Source organism: Tribolium castaneum, chromosome 5 (genome assembly GCF_031307605.1).
Source record: "Tribolium castaneum strain GA2 chromosome 5, icTriCast1.1, whole genome shotgun sequence".
NCBI classification, from domain to species: domain Eukaryota; kingdom Metazoa; phylum Arthropoda; class Insecta; order Coleoptera; family Tenebrionidae; genus Tribolium; species Tribolium castaneum.
The window spans coordinates 5,657,632-5,673,440 of NC_087398.1; the positions used below are offsets into that span (position 1 = coordinate 5,657,632).

General features: G+C 34.0%; 2 protein-coding genes across 3 annotated transcripts; both read right to left on the reverse strand.

Annotated features, from left to right (window-relative positions):
- Positions 1 to 96: 96 nt before the first annotated feature.
- akirin lies at positions 97 to 6,676 on the reverse strand. The gene is made up of 4 exons (XM_966247.5): positions 6,239 to 6,676; positions 2,478 to 2,632; positions 2,251 to 2,410; positions 97 to 1,522 (listed from the first exon to the last, which is right to left on the reverse strand). Exons 1-4 carry the CDS (start codon positions 6,429 to 6,431, stop codon positions 1,512 to 1,514), a joined length of 519 nt encoding a protein of 172 aa, XP_971340.1. The 5' UTR covers positions 6,432 to 6,676; the 3' UTR covers positions 97 to 1,511.
- A 390-nt stretch (positions 6,677 to 7,066) lies between these two features.
- Positions 7,067 to 11,413, reverse strand: LOC659921 (uncharacterized protein). Of its 2 annotated transcripts, XM_008195348.3 has the most exons (9): positions 11,098 to 11,413; positions 10,823 to 11,045; positions 10,603 to 10,769; positions 10,438 to 10,550; positions 9,459 to 9,607; positions 9,173 to 9,410; positions 8,788 to 9,120; positions 8,637 to 8,740; positions 7,067 to 8,589 (listed from the first exon to the last, which is right to left on the reverse strand). In XM_008195348.3, exons 2-9 carry the CDS (start codon positions 10,997 to 10,999, stop codon positions 7,828 to 7,830), a joined length of 2,043 nt encoding a protein of 680 aa, XP_008193570.1. In that variant the 5' UTR covers positions 11,000 to 11,045; positions 11,098 to 11,413; the 3' UTR covers positions 7,067 to 7,827. The 2 variants fall into 2 exon arrangements, with proteins under 2 accessions (XP_008193570.1, XP_008193569.1); XM_008195347.3 differs by having other exon boundaries at positions 10,823 to 11,413.
- Positions 11,414 to 15,809: the final 4,396 nt, after the last annotated feature.

Consider the following 15,809-nt stretch of genomic DNA (forward strand, 5'->3'; position numbering starts at 1 on the left):
GAGCGTCTCATTTGAAGGGGCTAAAGGGTATTTTTTTAATAAGACCTCCACGCAAGTTTTTTTTGGGTAAAATAAGGTGTTATTGAAACTCGAAACTGGGAGCGGACCATTTTTTATTAAACCTTAACATATTAAACATAAGAAATCTGGATCGATTGATATAAAACATAATAATGTATTCGATTGATCAACAACAAAATATTGCGTATGATCTAGACTAAAGAAATAAATAAAGCTAAAAATACAAACAAATTTAATTTTATTTGTTTTATTACTAGTCATAACAGTTAGCTAACGCAAAAGAAAGAAGCTACAACTTAAATTTAGCATGCACTAAACTAAAAACAAAAAACCTAATTTATTTACTAATAACGAAGAAGTAAAGAACAAAATTCGCAAATGAACACTAAAGAACTTCACTGAATCAATTTAATGAGAAGTGGTTATGTTCACTGTTTTATTTATTGTACTTGTAACTTAAACGTAACTAATTTGAATAAATATGTACAATCTGAAGACTGTAATTAGTTAAGGCCGGTATAATCAGACCCCTGTTAATAAATACAGCTTTACAAATTAAAGCAGTTTTTTATCTCACAGTACTTCTCTCACAGCTAAATCTATATACATTTATTAATTAATATCCTTGCGATTTATATAAAACGTACAATTTAAAACTAATCTATCTGCTAATGTAACCAAGTCAAATACAACAAAACAAACAGTGGTGGTCAAACACAATCAGTTTCGCAAATAAAAATAAAATCAGAAACTGACTAGAAAGTCGTAGAAAATCTCATTAAATTGACGTTTCGTAAATGACAGACCATCAACTGCATATCATCTCTAAGTTTCTTAAACTCTAAGTCCTGGTATAACGTCGACACAATTGAAGCACTTTATATAGTTTGAACGTAACTATAGAAAAAATATATATCAACACCATCACACATATGGCAAAATTGTGGTCTTTAAATCAGAACTTAACCTACTTTATATGAAACACACAAACTCACATCCATGTTCGCGCTCGCACTACACGGAAACACAAATTTAAGGCATTTTTGTTAATGATGAGACTGTTTAATGTTAAATAACAAAAGGTGACTAAAGGAAAAAACTGGCGGATGATTACTGAAAACATGATTTTGGGATGTGCAGTCTATTTCATTCGGGCATGACAATCATACAGTTGGTATCATTTTAAACAAACAAAAACCAAACAGCCAAATCCGTACATTTATCGATTACAACACCTCATTGGTAGCACTATAAAAAGATATATACAGACAAAATTAATGTTTCAATTCCAGTAAGATAATACAGATGATCTTAAAATATGTTATAGAGATATATTATAAATATATACAAAAGAAACTGCCGGCAAGGAGAGCGGGTTATGTTCTAAGGCATCCTGCTGACTGTAAATGTTGTGTGTATAAACGATAGTAACGACTGTTTAGTGGCTAGTTTGCGACACCGCTGCTACGTTGCCAATGTCAGAATTTTTCTTACGATAAATCTGAAACAAAACAAACACAAAAATTAAAAAATAGTGTCCAAAAACGTAAAAAATGCTCTGAAAGTTTTATGAGCGTATGTCTCGAATAGTAACGGCAATACGTGTCAAAAATTGCCAAATTGTCGTGTTAAATATTGATTGAAACCATTTCATATTTCAGAACTAAAATTAACTGTCTTCTTAAACATACGTTCTTTAAATTTTCGCACCAGTCGTGCCCACGGTTTTATTTAAATTTCTGTCTTTAACACACAAACTTTCGACAATGTACGACTAAAACTTTTCCGTATTTCCGCAACATTTGCGGTTTATTACATTCAGTAGAAAATGGATACATGAAATTATTGTACAATTATTACTTTTTTAAATTTTTTGTCAATGTCAAAGTCAGTGAATCACGACAAACAAATTATTCAACATAACAAAGGCATAATCGACGTGACAAAATTTATGGAAAAACGTTTTCTAAAAACCTCATTATTAATAAAAAAAAAAGTAATGCTGTGTATCCATCCCTAAATTTCTAACAAAAATTTTAACGCAGTGTTTTTCTGCTTCCCAAAACTCAATCGTGATGCAATTATTTTCAACCAAAACCGAATTATATTCGCTTTGTCAACACTCCGAATCATACCAAATCGTAAAAAATTACTCAATCGATTCACAAAACTTCAATTTCTTCACAACTGTTCAATTTTCACCGACAATTCTTGAAAAACTAAACTTACAGCTAGGTGGGGCCGTGCTGTAGTTCTTGTGTATCTGATCATACGTGAACTTGACGAAGGCATCGTATTGTTCTGCGAGCTTTCCCGTAAGCACATTGTCGTATTCCTCTCTAATTTCAGACTCGAGTTCCCTGAGCATACGTTCACAGATTAAACCAACCTGAAACAACACAAGAAAAACGAGAGATAAGCACGAAAATCGAGATGAAAACGTCGCTAATACGGACCTGTTTAAATGTAAAAAGTGCTCTTTCAGAGCGTGAAGGAGATTCGGAATTTTCTCCGCCCGAACTGCTTCCGTCCGAATTTTCCATGCTGTATTGCAGCTGCTTGCGTCTTTGTAACCTTCGCAATTCGGCTTTGATGTTCTCTGCCATGTATTCTGAAATTATACAAGAAACGAAAACTTTATTTACTTCTAAAAGACATTATGAAGTGTAGATCCAAATGAGATAAAAGTGGTATTCACGTTTTGCTGTCCCGATAATATATCACTGAATAAAGGAGGATTGAAATACCACTGTGAAAGCTGTGGTGATTTTATAAGTTTCGTTACGAAACGGCTCAGAGGAACACAGCAGGGAAGCTTTGTAGTTTTTGAAAAGATCGTTTCTAAAATATTCTGTGCGACCAAACCCTCTATCGCTCTCAAAACCGACAAAATTTCTTAAAAACGAGGAATACCATTCGATTAGCTGCTTAAAGTCATTAGTTTTTCAATGAACTCAAAATCTATTCCAATATGACACCTCCTACTGTGCTACCTGATAAATATTTCGACTGTTTATCAAATATAATATAAATAAGCCCATAATAAAACAAAAATAATATCCGGTCGTGATTTTATTAACATAACAAAAATAAACATGACTAATACAAACTCCCTCAACATTTTTATTTTATCAGTAATTATTATCCCACCATCGATAAACACGATCCTATAAATCAATGTAGCGTAGGATATCAAAGCCCCCAAATAAAATTGTAAAAACCTGGACCCACATAAATTAAGACTGACAAGTACATTTTTTAAATTCGGGTTCAAAATTCTCACTGTTGAAATTTTAAACTGAAAAGACTTGGGTCGACACTTGAAACCCAAATTATACAATCCAGGTTATTCAAGAGAAAAGTACTAATTATACCCGTCGTTAATTATGTATGTAAAATAATGCGGGGCATCTTTTTCTTTATTCAAATTTAAACTTGCGACTTGAGTCAAGTACGTATCTACAATTCAAAAGGCAACACTTTCTTATGCAACATTTCACCACGGTGGATGTATTCAAATATTTATTAGATAAACAAAACATTTTCCTTCATCAATTTCAATTTAGAATAGCGGATTCACGTCGAGTTTTATTAATGAAAATGTAAATTTAAATATCGGATGTACCGTTCAAATTTCTTCTGGAGTGTGCATTTGGACTACATCCGAGTGAAAAGTTTCCAAATAACTGAACTTGTTTTTCGAGTCGATGCATTTTAGCTGGTAATTTATGATTGCAGATGCCTGGACGCGGTGACACTTTTGCCGGATTTACATACATTTTAACGTATTAGCATCGCCTGTTTCGTGTTATTAGACACATAAATTTCAACAACAAAGCAACATTTTATGCTTATGACCCACCAGTCACGCAGTGGCACATTTAATTCAATTTACAAAGCCGTAAAATTTTCAGAAAAAACCCTAGAGACACAGCCACAACGTCACTATCCGCGAATCTAGACACAGGTGTCCTTCTAAGTCGGGATGAGCTTTTACCCATCTCTTATCCCTTTACGACCAACTACCATTACCAAGTGCTTCGAAAAATTACCAGATTACGGGCAGTAAAAGCATCCTAAACCCAAACTCTCAAATAATGCTGATAAGATAAATGGGAATATTTTTCCAGGAAGTCAGATTTCGGACAAAACATCGAAATCATTGGTCTTTAAATCCAAACAAAACTGTATATGTATTTAATTTTAAAATTTACTAAATTATTACTTATATTTCGTACTATTATTTAAATTTTAAATAAATAAAACAACAAAATGTGTGTTTACAATGGATTTATTTCAACCGTAGCAACTGATATAAAATATAAAGTTCGAAATCCAGTACAATTTAGAAAACAACAAATAGTTTTTTTGAATTTTAAACAATTGTTAGGTTTATGCTCAGCCTAAGACATTATCATACATTCAAAAAACAATATATTAATTAATTACAAAAAAAAACAAGAAAACCATTCCATAACACATTGATTTTCAAACAGCACCTTTATACCTGCGACTTAATATTTTCACAGAAAAGGTCTTTGACATCTCTTTCGTAGTAATGCTTCCTAATAAGCTGACTTTAAGTAGTATAATTCTTGTAAATTTTTACGTTCCCTCCAAAAATGATTCAATTTAAAACTGGTGTTTTCCCCTATCCCCTTATTTTCATATTATGTTCAGATACTTACGCATACACAAAACAATTAACGTATTGTTTATTTGTTTAATCTTTCTTGGCACAAATTATTTTATAACAGTTCAACAACAAAAAAGGTAAATGAATGATGACAATGAAAATACTAATCAAATCGATTAATGTTTCTAATAAAATTATTGTTGTATTTACTTTTGTTTTATTACTAGATTATTTTACCATCCTATATAAAAAATCGAAAAATTGTACGCATCAGCATTTAATAAAGATAATAACTAAATCAGAATCATACTAACAAAAGTGTTAACACAATTTATAACTTCATTTATATGTGATTCAAACAAGATGATAGAAAAATTTAATTTGTAACTGTGTTACAAATTAAATTTTGTTCAAGCATGTCTGAAACGAGCTTTACGAGCTGATACAAAATATGAGGTCAATATATTTTGTTTTCAAGAGAACATGTATAAGCTTTAATGACTTCATTAAAAAAGCTTTTAAGCACGCTCTAACATAAAACAGGTAATGAAAATAAATTTTATTAAAAAAATGGTACAACATTCTTTCTACAGAGACTTTTTTTAACTCTAAAAATAGTCACCATGTTACCAATAATACGAAAAATAATAATTATTTGATGTCAAGTTGTTTGAAGTTTATTTTAGTGAAAAGATAATCCTTTGTAATCCGGCATTTCCCCTAAAAAAATATAAATTGCTTTTGCTTTGAAAAGAACCGAATTGTTATTTGTTTCTTGCCAGTGGTGGCGCAACTCCTGGGGGTAGGAGGTAGTGAATCAAAAAAATACGTTCGTCAAAAAAAAACTAAAACTATGCAAAAATAAAGGTTAATAAATGTCCAGTGTTTAAAAATAATCAGTTTTTAAAGATACTAATCTTAACTGAGGGCTGAAAAGATAATCCTTTGTGATCTGGCATTTCTCTTAAAAAAATATACTCGTACCACCAATTTCGTTATTTAGTGAAATTTGTCGGCTCAAAAAAAGTGGAAATAGAATGACAAAAAAATACGTGCGTTTTTAACGTGGCTCACAATCTAGGAAGTCATGTTGGTACAAGCTCAACTTAAGTTTTATCTTCAAGCTTCTAAATATCACAATAAAATCTTAAGTATCTTTCATTATTACAGTTAGCTATGAAAAAATTATGACTCAAATCATGGAAGATTTATGTATTCCTCGATCGGTCATGAAATTTCCCATAAAACTCTAATCGAATCCAGGCATCCAAAGCGTGAGAGCCTGTAAGCCCCAATTATAAAATTTAATGTCCTCGCTCCCCTCCGCTCCAAAATCAATATACCCGCACCCAGATTTGGTTAAATCGGCAAAAATAACCTAAAAACGTTGAGATAACACGAGCGGATAACCTCAATTTCTAAAATCACGATGCTCCAACGAATTCGAGCAAGATAAGCAATTAACACGGAATTAAAATCGGTCCTGTAAAAAGTCCCTCGGACGTCATTCCTTTATCGGCGATCAGCTGAGACCGAGTGTCAACAACCGCAAAGGCCCTTAGGCCGGCCCTGTCCACTTACCAGGGGTCAATTTTTGGCTGACGACATCGGGAAAGACGGACTTGGGCTTGGGGGAGGAGGAGGTGGCCGGAGGCGAAGCCCTGTCTCTGTGCGTGGGGCTCTCGCAGAAGGGAATGCAGCGCCTGCGTTTGGCCGGACGGCCCCCCAGCACGGGCTCCCAATCCAAGGAACGTTTCAGAGTAGCGCACGCCATTTTTAGTTCTGTCGCTAACACTTCACACACAAAACAAACTTTGTTTCACAGGCTATCGCGAATTTGCTATGTACAAAACCGAAATTGCACTTGGACACTTATGCAGCGGTACTTTTACCCCGAAACTTGTCCATGAAAGGGGAATGGTCGACGATTTCATGCGCACCCAACGACCAATATGGCGAAACGAAATAAGAGAAGTGACATTTTGTGAACGGCAGAGTGGGCTGTGATGAATATACGGTTACCATTGGCTTGCGCGACTCTGCGCATGCTTTGTACCCTGGCGACATCTCCCGGGACCAAAGATCTTCGCGTTTTTTCAAAATTAATTGGGCTAATTTAAAGGCAATTACGCAAATTTCCGTCTAACAACGGCTAAAACGAATGTATCATGAAATCGCTTGCTACCTTATGCCATTTTTAGGCACGTTACTGTTGCTTTTGCTTTGAAAAGAACCGAATTGTTACTTGTTTCTTGCCAGTGGTGGCGCAACACCTGGGGGTAGGGGGTAGTGAATCAAAAAAGTGCGTTCGGCAAAAAAAAAACTATGCAAAAATAAAGTCCAGTGTTTAAAAATAATCAGTTTTTAAAGATACTAATCTTAACTGAGGGCTGAAAGAAAGCAAATCCGTGTAATATAGACATTTTTTTATTAAATACTTTTTATCCAAATATGATACCAATATGCCTCAACAATAAAATCACATAATCTTAAATCTTAACATAAAATATACTATCCAATTTATATATTATACTTAGCTCTTAATAATATTTGGCATATATATTAAAATGTACAGAGCTGATATTTTGTATAGCATAGGACTTTGCCAGATTCCTACAACAAACCAAGCTAAATATTATTGTCAAAGAAAAACCGGTGACGGAACCAAAAACCGTTCGCACACGTCTGTGTGCAGTGTGTTTCAAACGTAAGAGGCACGGAATAAACAACAATGTGAGTGGTTCATTTAAAAACTGTCTAATCTGCACAAAACCCTGTTCAACACGAACACAGCTCAAAAGCGTATTAAGATATCATAAGTCGTAGTTCTACAACATCCTTGCTTTTAGTCGACCCCATTGTACCGTTCAACTGAACACTTACGATTACTAGAATTTAGAAATTTTAACAAGAAATCACAAGTATATTATCTCCCTTAAAAACTAGCAACGGCTGAAGCGCGTCCAGGATTTTTTAACATATCACAGCTAGCGCCAGAAACAAGTCAAACAATGATACGTTTTGATAATTGACTTGCGACGAGTATTTTCATGATTTCGAGCGAGAAAGAAACAATATTCAACACTGGGCTAAGGGTCACATTTAGACATCGCCACTTAATTCTAAACCGATATTAGAAGAAATCCTGAACGACTTCGAGTCACCTTGATCTACGGTTCAAAGTTCAACAAATAATCTTTCAGCTGATTGGGCAGATTCAGTTTGTTAATGTAGAGTCCCGGTCTGCGCCCGAGACAGTTGTGTATTTTAACGCGGCAGATCTGTTTCAGACTTCTTGGTCTTTTGTATAAATCTCTAATAATACAGGTCAACGGCTCAGTCATTTTCCCCGGTACCAAACTCAACTGCTGAGTGTGCAAAATCTTCAGACATTCGAATAGCGGCTTGTGTTGCATTATAAAATAAAATAACATGATTATTTTCGAAAAGCTCATGTTCGGGTCCATTATGAGATTCTCTTTACGCGATATAAGCATTATGTAATAGTACAAGATGTAGTTTTTCGTCTTCCAAATGGATTGGAGGTGCAACGGATGGTTCTTTATTGCTTCGGACATGTTCAAGCTCAGGTCGGGATTCGCCCCGTATTGTACCAAAGTAAGCGTAAGGTCGTAGACGTAGTGGATATCCTTCGAGTCGCGCACGTTCTGTATCATGTCCATGCACGACTGCAGAATGTGCTGCGTCCGCATGCTAACTCTAACGTTCGGATCGAGACCGTGAATCAACAAAAGGACCAACAAATTCTTGATGAATTCGAAATTGAGCTCTTTCTGAACGTCGCAGTTCAACGTTATGTTCTCCGACACGGTGAAAACTAAAACGTGGAGAGGCGTCAAGTTGGCCCTGTAGCTGCAGTTGGGGTTGGCGCCCTCTTTCAGCAAAATCCTGATGCAGTTTAAGTAACAGACCTGGAACAACTCGATCAACTTGCAGACAAAAACACCACTCAAGTCACCTTCATGCTATGCGTGAAGTGATGAAGAGGATCTTTATTTATTAAGGGAACTAAGCAGACCATTAAAGGCACTGAACCGTCCCTCCCGACCATATTAGGATCGCCTAAATAAAAACAATAACTAAATGAATAGTTTTATGCAAAAACTCACCTCCTTCATGCAGCAACATATTGAGCAGGTCGTAACAAACCTCCCAATCTCGAATATGTCTCAAAACGCAGGCCACGGCCGAATTCCCCGCATGATTGATTGACTGGCCGGCGCCCGATTGGATTAAATACCTAACCAAATGTAGAACGTCCCATTTTTTCCATTTATCGTACCCGTACTGGGCTTCCTCCAGGGCATATCTTACAATAAGCGCATGTAACGGTGTATTTCCTAAACTATCGGGCGTATTTATCAATTCTTTGCACCCGTGGTCTAACAATAACCGAATTGTCGACATTGTATCTTCTGCCGATTTGTGTGCCACGAGGAGAACTGAAATATTTCCAGTCCAGTTCATGCCACAAAAAATTAATCAAGTGCTTACCAACATGCAACAACGTCATCTGTTGAGTACACGTCCTGACCGTGGTGTCAGCACCGGAACTAATTAAAAGTTCTAAAAACTTGCTATCGTGTAGCACAGCGTAGTGGATTGGATAATATTCATCCTTTAGAATATGGATTTCGTCAGTTCTTTCGGTAACTAAGAATTGAGTACAGCGCCAAGCCCCACGTTCGCAAGCGGCATGAAGGAGAGGTTTCCTCGCACGAAAAATACCGTTCTAGAAATTCAAAATTATTGATTCTAAAATGAAATTCCAAAATTGTACCCATGGGTCTTCGCTTCTTTGCGATAACATCGTCAAAATTGTTACTTGGTCGCCGTCTAAGGCGTAGTAAATTGCTGATTGAAGTTTGCTAGAAGGACGGTCTCGGCTCTCGCGTTCGATACAGTTTTCTTCTTGCTGGATGGCCGACGCTACAATAAACGCATTTGTTTGGACTAATCTTTAATTCATTTTATTCATTTAATTCACCAGCACATATCTGGGGAAATTACGACGGTTTTATTTAATAAAATTTTAAGGCTAATTTATGGTAAAAGTGGGTTCTAAAGGAAATAAGTAAAACGTTGGTTTTACGAATGACTTGTGACCGAGAACACACGCGTTCCATACATAATTTTTTCCAACACTTAAAGCAATTTTAAGCCTTGTTGAGTCTAACTCGAAAAATAATATTTATTGTATTCAACTCGTCTACGTGTATCAATAGAATTATGCTTAAATAATTAGAAGGTGATGTATAAAGGGACAGTTAATGTTGATTTAAAATAAAAGTTTTGTTAACTTTTTGCCAAACATTTTTAGAGATGGACTAGTTTCGGTTTAATTAATTAAACCATCTTCAGAAAAACAACCGGTAGAGATATGTTAAAAAAGGAGAAATTTTGAAATACATATTAAATTGAAATGTTAAAGTTATTAAAAAGGTAGCGTATCTACGGAAAGTTAAACTGAAAAAAAAAATTTCAATTTATCACTACTACATCGTAGTGTAAAACAAACGAAAGCGTTTGATTTATGAGCTAAATAGCATAATAACATGTTGAAATTCTAGTACTTACGTTATTTAATGATACGACGTCGGTATGTTTTAGATAAAAATAATTAATGAATATGTCATAACACTTTTGTGTTTATAAATAGTTGCAAATACGTTAGTAGAATTTTTCCCTAAACTAAACATAAAAAATACATTAAAGGCAAAACCGTCCAATTTGTGGGCCATTTAAAATGAAAAACTCACTGTATTTTCCCCTCTCCTCGCAGTTACTGCTGTGGGCCCCTGGCCAGCACATTCGAGCTTCGACATCGACTTTAGCCCCATGTTTCAGCAGCAACTCCACACATTCATCATGACTAAAAATGATTTTTTCAATTTTAAACTCTGGGGTAAAGGCGGCTGATGTACCCTTTTAAGCAAGCAATATGAAGCGGAAGACTACAAGGAAACCTATTGACATCAGCAGCGGTGTGTCGAGCCAACAGCCACCGAACTAGCTCCACATTATTCGCCCCCACGCACTTTTGCAGCAGGTTATAACCCGCCTCGTCATGTATAGCCAAAATATTCTCATTCTGTGATCAAAAACGGCGTTATTGCTTTTTTGGTGGATGCGCGGGTAACTTACTTTGGGTATTTGTTGCAACAGCCCCTCTAGTCTTTGTACTCCAATCTTTGGGTTGGCTCTGAGAGCGTCGAAAATGGTTTGTACCTTTTGTCTGGTCGAGTCAGATACTTTGTGTCCGTGGCCGTTCGACAGCAATGCGCTTCCAGACTGGAACACCTGGCTTACGGAGCCCCCCATCCTCAGAGGTGGGTCTACTGACAACTGCTCAACATGACTGCTCTGGCTGAAGAGGATTTGGTTGGATTTTGCGATGGGAGTGCTTGGGGCGGACTTACAGGCAAAACTGTCTACGCCGAACGCTGCCGTAATCCCATTTTTAATTCGATTTGGCTAAAATCTGTCAATTTTGAGTCATTTTCGATTAGATAAATTTGACAGTTTGGGATTGACGTAAATGGGGCACTTTTTCGACGACACGCTTGCTACTGGGGTCGGTCTTTAATGATGTTGTCATTATTTACATTATTTATTTATGTTATTTAAAAGCACATTTAGGAAAAAACATTTTAAAAGGACTTTTATAATGCGCACAACACCAACTACATTAAGCTGAATCAATAATGGCGAAAGCGCCATCTCCTGCTCTCCAATCACAATTGGAAGAATATTCAAACAGTTTTCCTCTTTCATTATAGAAAGTGTTTCAAAATAATTTCATCTGCGTATTTTAAAGTTTTTCCTGTAAAATAAAAAAAATCATTACATAAGCACATACCCAACTTTTACAATAGTATAAAAAACATATATGTGCCACCATTAAATAATTAGCACAACTATCGACAGATAATATGTATTCTGTGCTGCCTACAATATTTATATTTACTTTAATTTGTATTTTTGTTCTTGTTGAGTGTGATTCCCAGAGGCGCTTCACTTTGGACACATTTTTTGTGCCGTTTTATTTTTGAGGTCAGGCTTTTTTTCTCTGTGTACTATATTTGTTGTATCTTTTCCTCTCAGCCTTTATAAAAAAAAATAAAAATTATTGTTATAGTTTCCACGATAAGACAACTTTTCTCCGAAAATTTAAAATAAAAAAAGTTGAGAAAATAATTTAGACCTAAACTGCCAATCTTTGTCTTACTCAAGATTAAGTATAAAAAGTAACAAAATTTAAAAAACATTTGTTGGCTTGTCTACAAATGCTACAACAAATTAGAGCAAGTACTTAATAAACAAAATAATCTAATTACACACTCTTCTTTCACCAAATAGACACAGTAGTATAAAATCTTGATTAATAAATAATAATAAACAAAAAATTAATTACTGAAAAAATACCATAAAAATTTCACAATATTTGACAACTCTGTAGGCAACTCACTCCGCGACAAATTCATTAATTAATAAAAATCTCATAAATTTTTTATCTGAATAAATTAATCTCGAGTCCTACCTTTATGAGTAGGACGAAATTTAGTACCAAAAGCTTTCATAAATCATTATCGTTTCGGAGTTTCAAATTTCCTCCCAACTTAAATGTCTTTTCTTGTTAAAACGATCAGCAAATTTGCATTACTGATAGCTAAAATTTTGCGTTTTGTTGCGCTGAAACAGGATATGACCGATAAAAAAATGAAGAAGGTATGGAAAATTCTGAAGATAAAAAAGAAAATTTATTGGGCAATAAAATAAACTATGTTATTATATAACAATTTACAAAAACGAAAAGAATTTGAAGATTATATAAAGTCTAAATAAAAACTGAATTGGAATTTTGTGTTTTTGACACATTAGTAAATTGCTTGTTTGTTCGGCTGGTTTAATTTATAGAAATATCTCCAACAAGAAGCTTCTTTTAATTTAGTTAATAACTACTATTAAGTGTTGTTATGATAGATGGTCATTTTTAATCATAATTAATAATGATAGTTAATTATAGATGTGGTAAAAAATCGAAACTTTACCTTAGTCTGGCTAGGATTTATAATCTCAACAAATCATTAATATTCATGGAAAAAATTAGCGATGAATTAAAAATAAATGTCATACACTATCATGAAAACAGATTCATTGTCTAGACAAGTTTTCCTGTTGACATTTAAGTCTTCATTCTGATCTAGTTTACCTTATCGCTTCCATCTTCGTCTTTCTCTTTCGATATCCACAAGAAAAAAATCTTTGAGCATCGCTCACAAAAGGCCTTGCATAGAATGCAAATTTCGTCAAGGAAATTTGAATACATCGTTCTTCCTACGGATTATTATCGTGGTCTGTTATTACCCCTTTTAAGCACACACCCAAAATAATAAAATTTTACGTTAATTTGCATATTACTCGATCTCGATTTCCTTATGACTGCCTGTCTGTTGTTTTCCGCGTAAATCCGTGTCAATCTTTGATAATTATCCGCCCGGATTATTAAATTGAATTTTAATTGGTGGGTCTTAAATATAAATTGATGCGTGTCAAACGAAAAATAAGAATTTCAGGTTTTTGGTAACGTGGCTGAAGTGTCAAGGCTGAGTGATATATGAAGTTGAGGTTTAACGATTATTGTTTTAATCGACGCGGAATTTTACATCTAAGCTGGTTTCGAAAAATATTTTTAACGCCATACAAAGAGGTTTTATGACAATTTTCTTATCGCAACATCTATAAAACTGGCGCAGAGGTGGTCTGTAATTAAAGTCTTGTTAGTGGTTACCAATTACGTAGGAAAATTTGTTGAACTATTTTTTTTCGTCATATGTTTATGTAAAGCAAAAGCAATTTTTTAGTGTGGGTACAACGTATACATACATATACAGCATGAACTCGTACAGATAACAAATTAATAAATTTGGATATTAGGCAAAACTTAATAAATGTTGCATCTTTTGAACTATTTTTACTAGTGGTACAACAACCACTTTTGGCAATTTTAGATAAGCTCCAGACCTCCAGACGAAAAAAGAATAATTTAGTGTAAAAGTAATGGCGGCAAAGAAGATAGCCAAACCCAAAATATAATAACAAATAAATCACCACTTTGGAAGGATTATCTCACCGTCCTTAATATATCGCAGAGGTTTGGCGATCATTTTTTTATTCATTCGATCCGCATAAAACTTTTTAAGATTTATTGTGCCTATAATTTTATTTTGCTTTTAATTCAAGAAGGACATTGTCATTGCTTATTATTTCTGGCGTCGGTCAAAAACACGCTATGTTTGGTAAAACCATTAAATTAACTACATTTGCATTATTTTGTAAGACCTTGTCAACACAGCCTTAAACAGAAATCTGGTGTTTATAATCGTCAATAATTCATATTTTCAAAATTAAGACACAAATCATTGGTTGCGTGTGATTATTATGCATTACAAGAACCACTTCATTAATTAATAATTTATACTTAAACCTGTACTAAATGCAATATTGATATAAACTGATAACACTTTTCTGACTTGACACGACTGCAATGACATATTCTTAAATGTATATTAAATAGGCACTTGGTGCGTTGACAAAAAAGGAACTTGAATTGTGTGCGTGGGGGCTTTAATTAATTTGCCTGAATAATTAATTTTTAATGTATAATTAAACAGAAAAACAGTTAAGGATAAAAAATCGTAAATATAAAATTTTCGTTCATTAACACTACCTTTTACCGGAAATGGCCCTACTCCTGTATCGAATTTTGATCGAAATTTTGTCATGTAGTCCGCTCACAATCTGATGGATGGTGACAGTGATTTGGTGAAGTAGATGGTGTCATTTGAGGTGTTATAGTGTTTTTACAAAATTTTGGAGAAAACACAACAACTTGACGTGATGTGCTGTTGTGGATTTTTTGTGATAAAGCAGGAAACTTAATTACTGTGAAAATTCTCAGATCTTTCAGTTTTTCAGATTCTAGTTAGATAATAAGAAAACTCATTCTCTTTTAAGATATAAAAAGCGAAAATAAAAAGTCGTGTCATAATATTATTTTATTTAAGTACAAATTTTCAGAATTAATTCTTGTGACATTACCTTCCGAGACAAAATTTTCATTTTGTGATAAATATATCGAGTTTAGCAAGTATTTATGCGTTTGTTTATTAAAAAAAAAGTTAATACTTAAAAGTTCATTAATTAAAACTATATTAGCATTTTAAAACTAAAAAAAAGCTAGAGAACAAAAAATAATGAAATGTCGTTGTTGCACAGATTTGTACATAAGAGTAGTTTAGAAAAATCAGTAATTTTTTTTATTTATCCACTAAATCAAATCAAAAATAAACTCACAACAAAATCAACCGTGACGTGCTTGTTTCAGCTGACAATAATCAACCTAACTGGGGCAGTTGTAAAGAATTCTATTTTTGTATTAATTTAAATGTTAAATATATGTTGATTTATTTTTTATTTTATTTAAATAATTTTATAAAATATTACATTTTGTTTCAACCCAGAGCCAAAATTTTGAAGTTTAACTTTGTACCTACACATTGCTGAAATATTTCAACGTCATTACTTAATATTCTTCTCCAAGCGAAACGTGAATCAATCTTAACTGTTTCGACAAGAATAAAAACTGGCATCAATAAATCTTCAAATCTAAATAAAGATTAAAATCGAAAATGTCAGTGGGTTACTGTTTTGATGATCCACCGACTATTATATTCATATAAGCGGTTTGCAAAAAATTTCCGACAATAGCAACACGAACTATCCTGACGGAAGCGAATATTAATAATGTAAAAGCAGCAGAATGAAATTATTTTCCAATTGTTTCTTTTTCGAGGAAGCAATCGCTCAATACTGATTTACGAGCGTACGCGTTGGAAATTTAAAAAATGGAGTTTTATTTTTCGCCGAATAAAGCTCAAAGGCAGCCTTAATAACGAAATTATAAATATGCAAATAACGTCTCTATGCATTAACGCCGAAAACTGGTTCCTCGTAATCGTGCATTTAAACAAACATTTTTTCAAATCCTTGGCCATTATTTTTTTCAAAAATAGTTAAAAGCCCCACAAATTTGAAATTTTTGAAGCGGCTTGGCTGATTCTTGACCTAC

Excerpts from the sequence above, each read along its gene's own strand:
- akirin (XM_966247.5), bottom strand. The coding sequence starts at position 6,431 with ATGGCGTGCGCTACTCTGAAACGTTCCTTGGATTGGGAGCCCGTGCTG. Across the intron at positions 2,633-6,238 it reads CAGCCAAAAATTGACCCCTG|AATACATGGCAGAGAACATC; the intron begins GTAAGTGGACAG and ends GTATAATTTCAG. Across the intron at positions 2,411-2,477 it reads CACTTTTTACATTTAAACAG|GTTGGTTTAATCTGTGAACG; the intron begins GTCCGTATTAGC and ends GTGTTGTTTCAG.
- LOC659921 (XM_008195348.3), bottom strand. The coding sequence starts at position 10,999 with ATGGGGGGCTCCGTAAGCCAGGTGTTCCAGTCTGGAAGCGCATTGCTG. Across the intron at positions 9,411-9,458 it reads AAAGAAGCGAAGACCCATGG|AACGGTATTTTTCGTGCGAG; the intron begins GTACAATTTTGG and ends TTGAATTTCTAG. Across the intron at positions 8,590-8,636 it reads ACTTCACGCATAGCATGAAG|GTCTGTTACTTAAACTGCAT; the intron begins GTGACTTGAGTG and ends GAGTTGTTCCAG.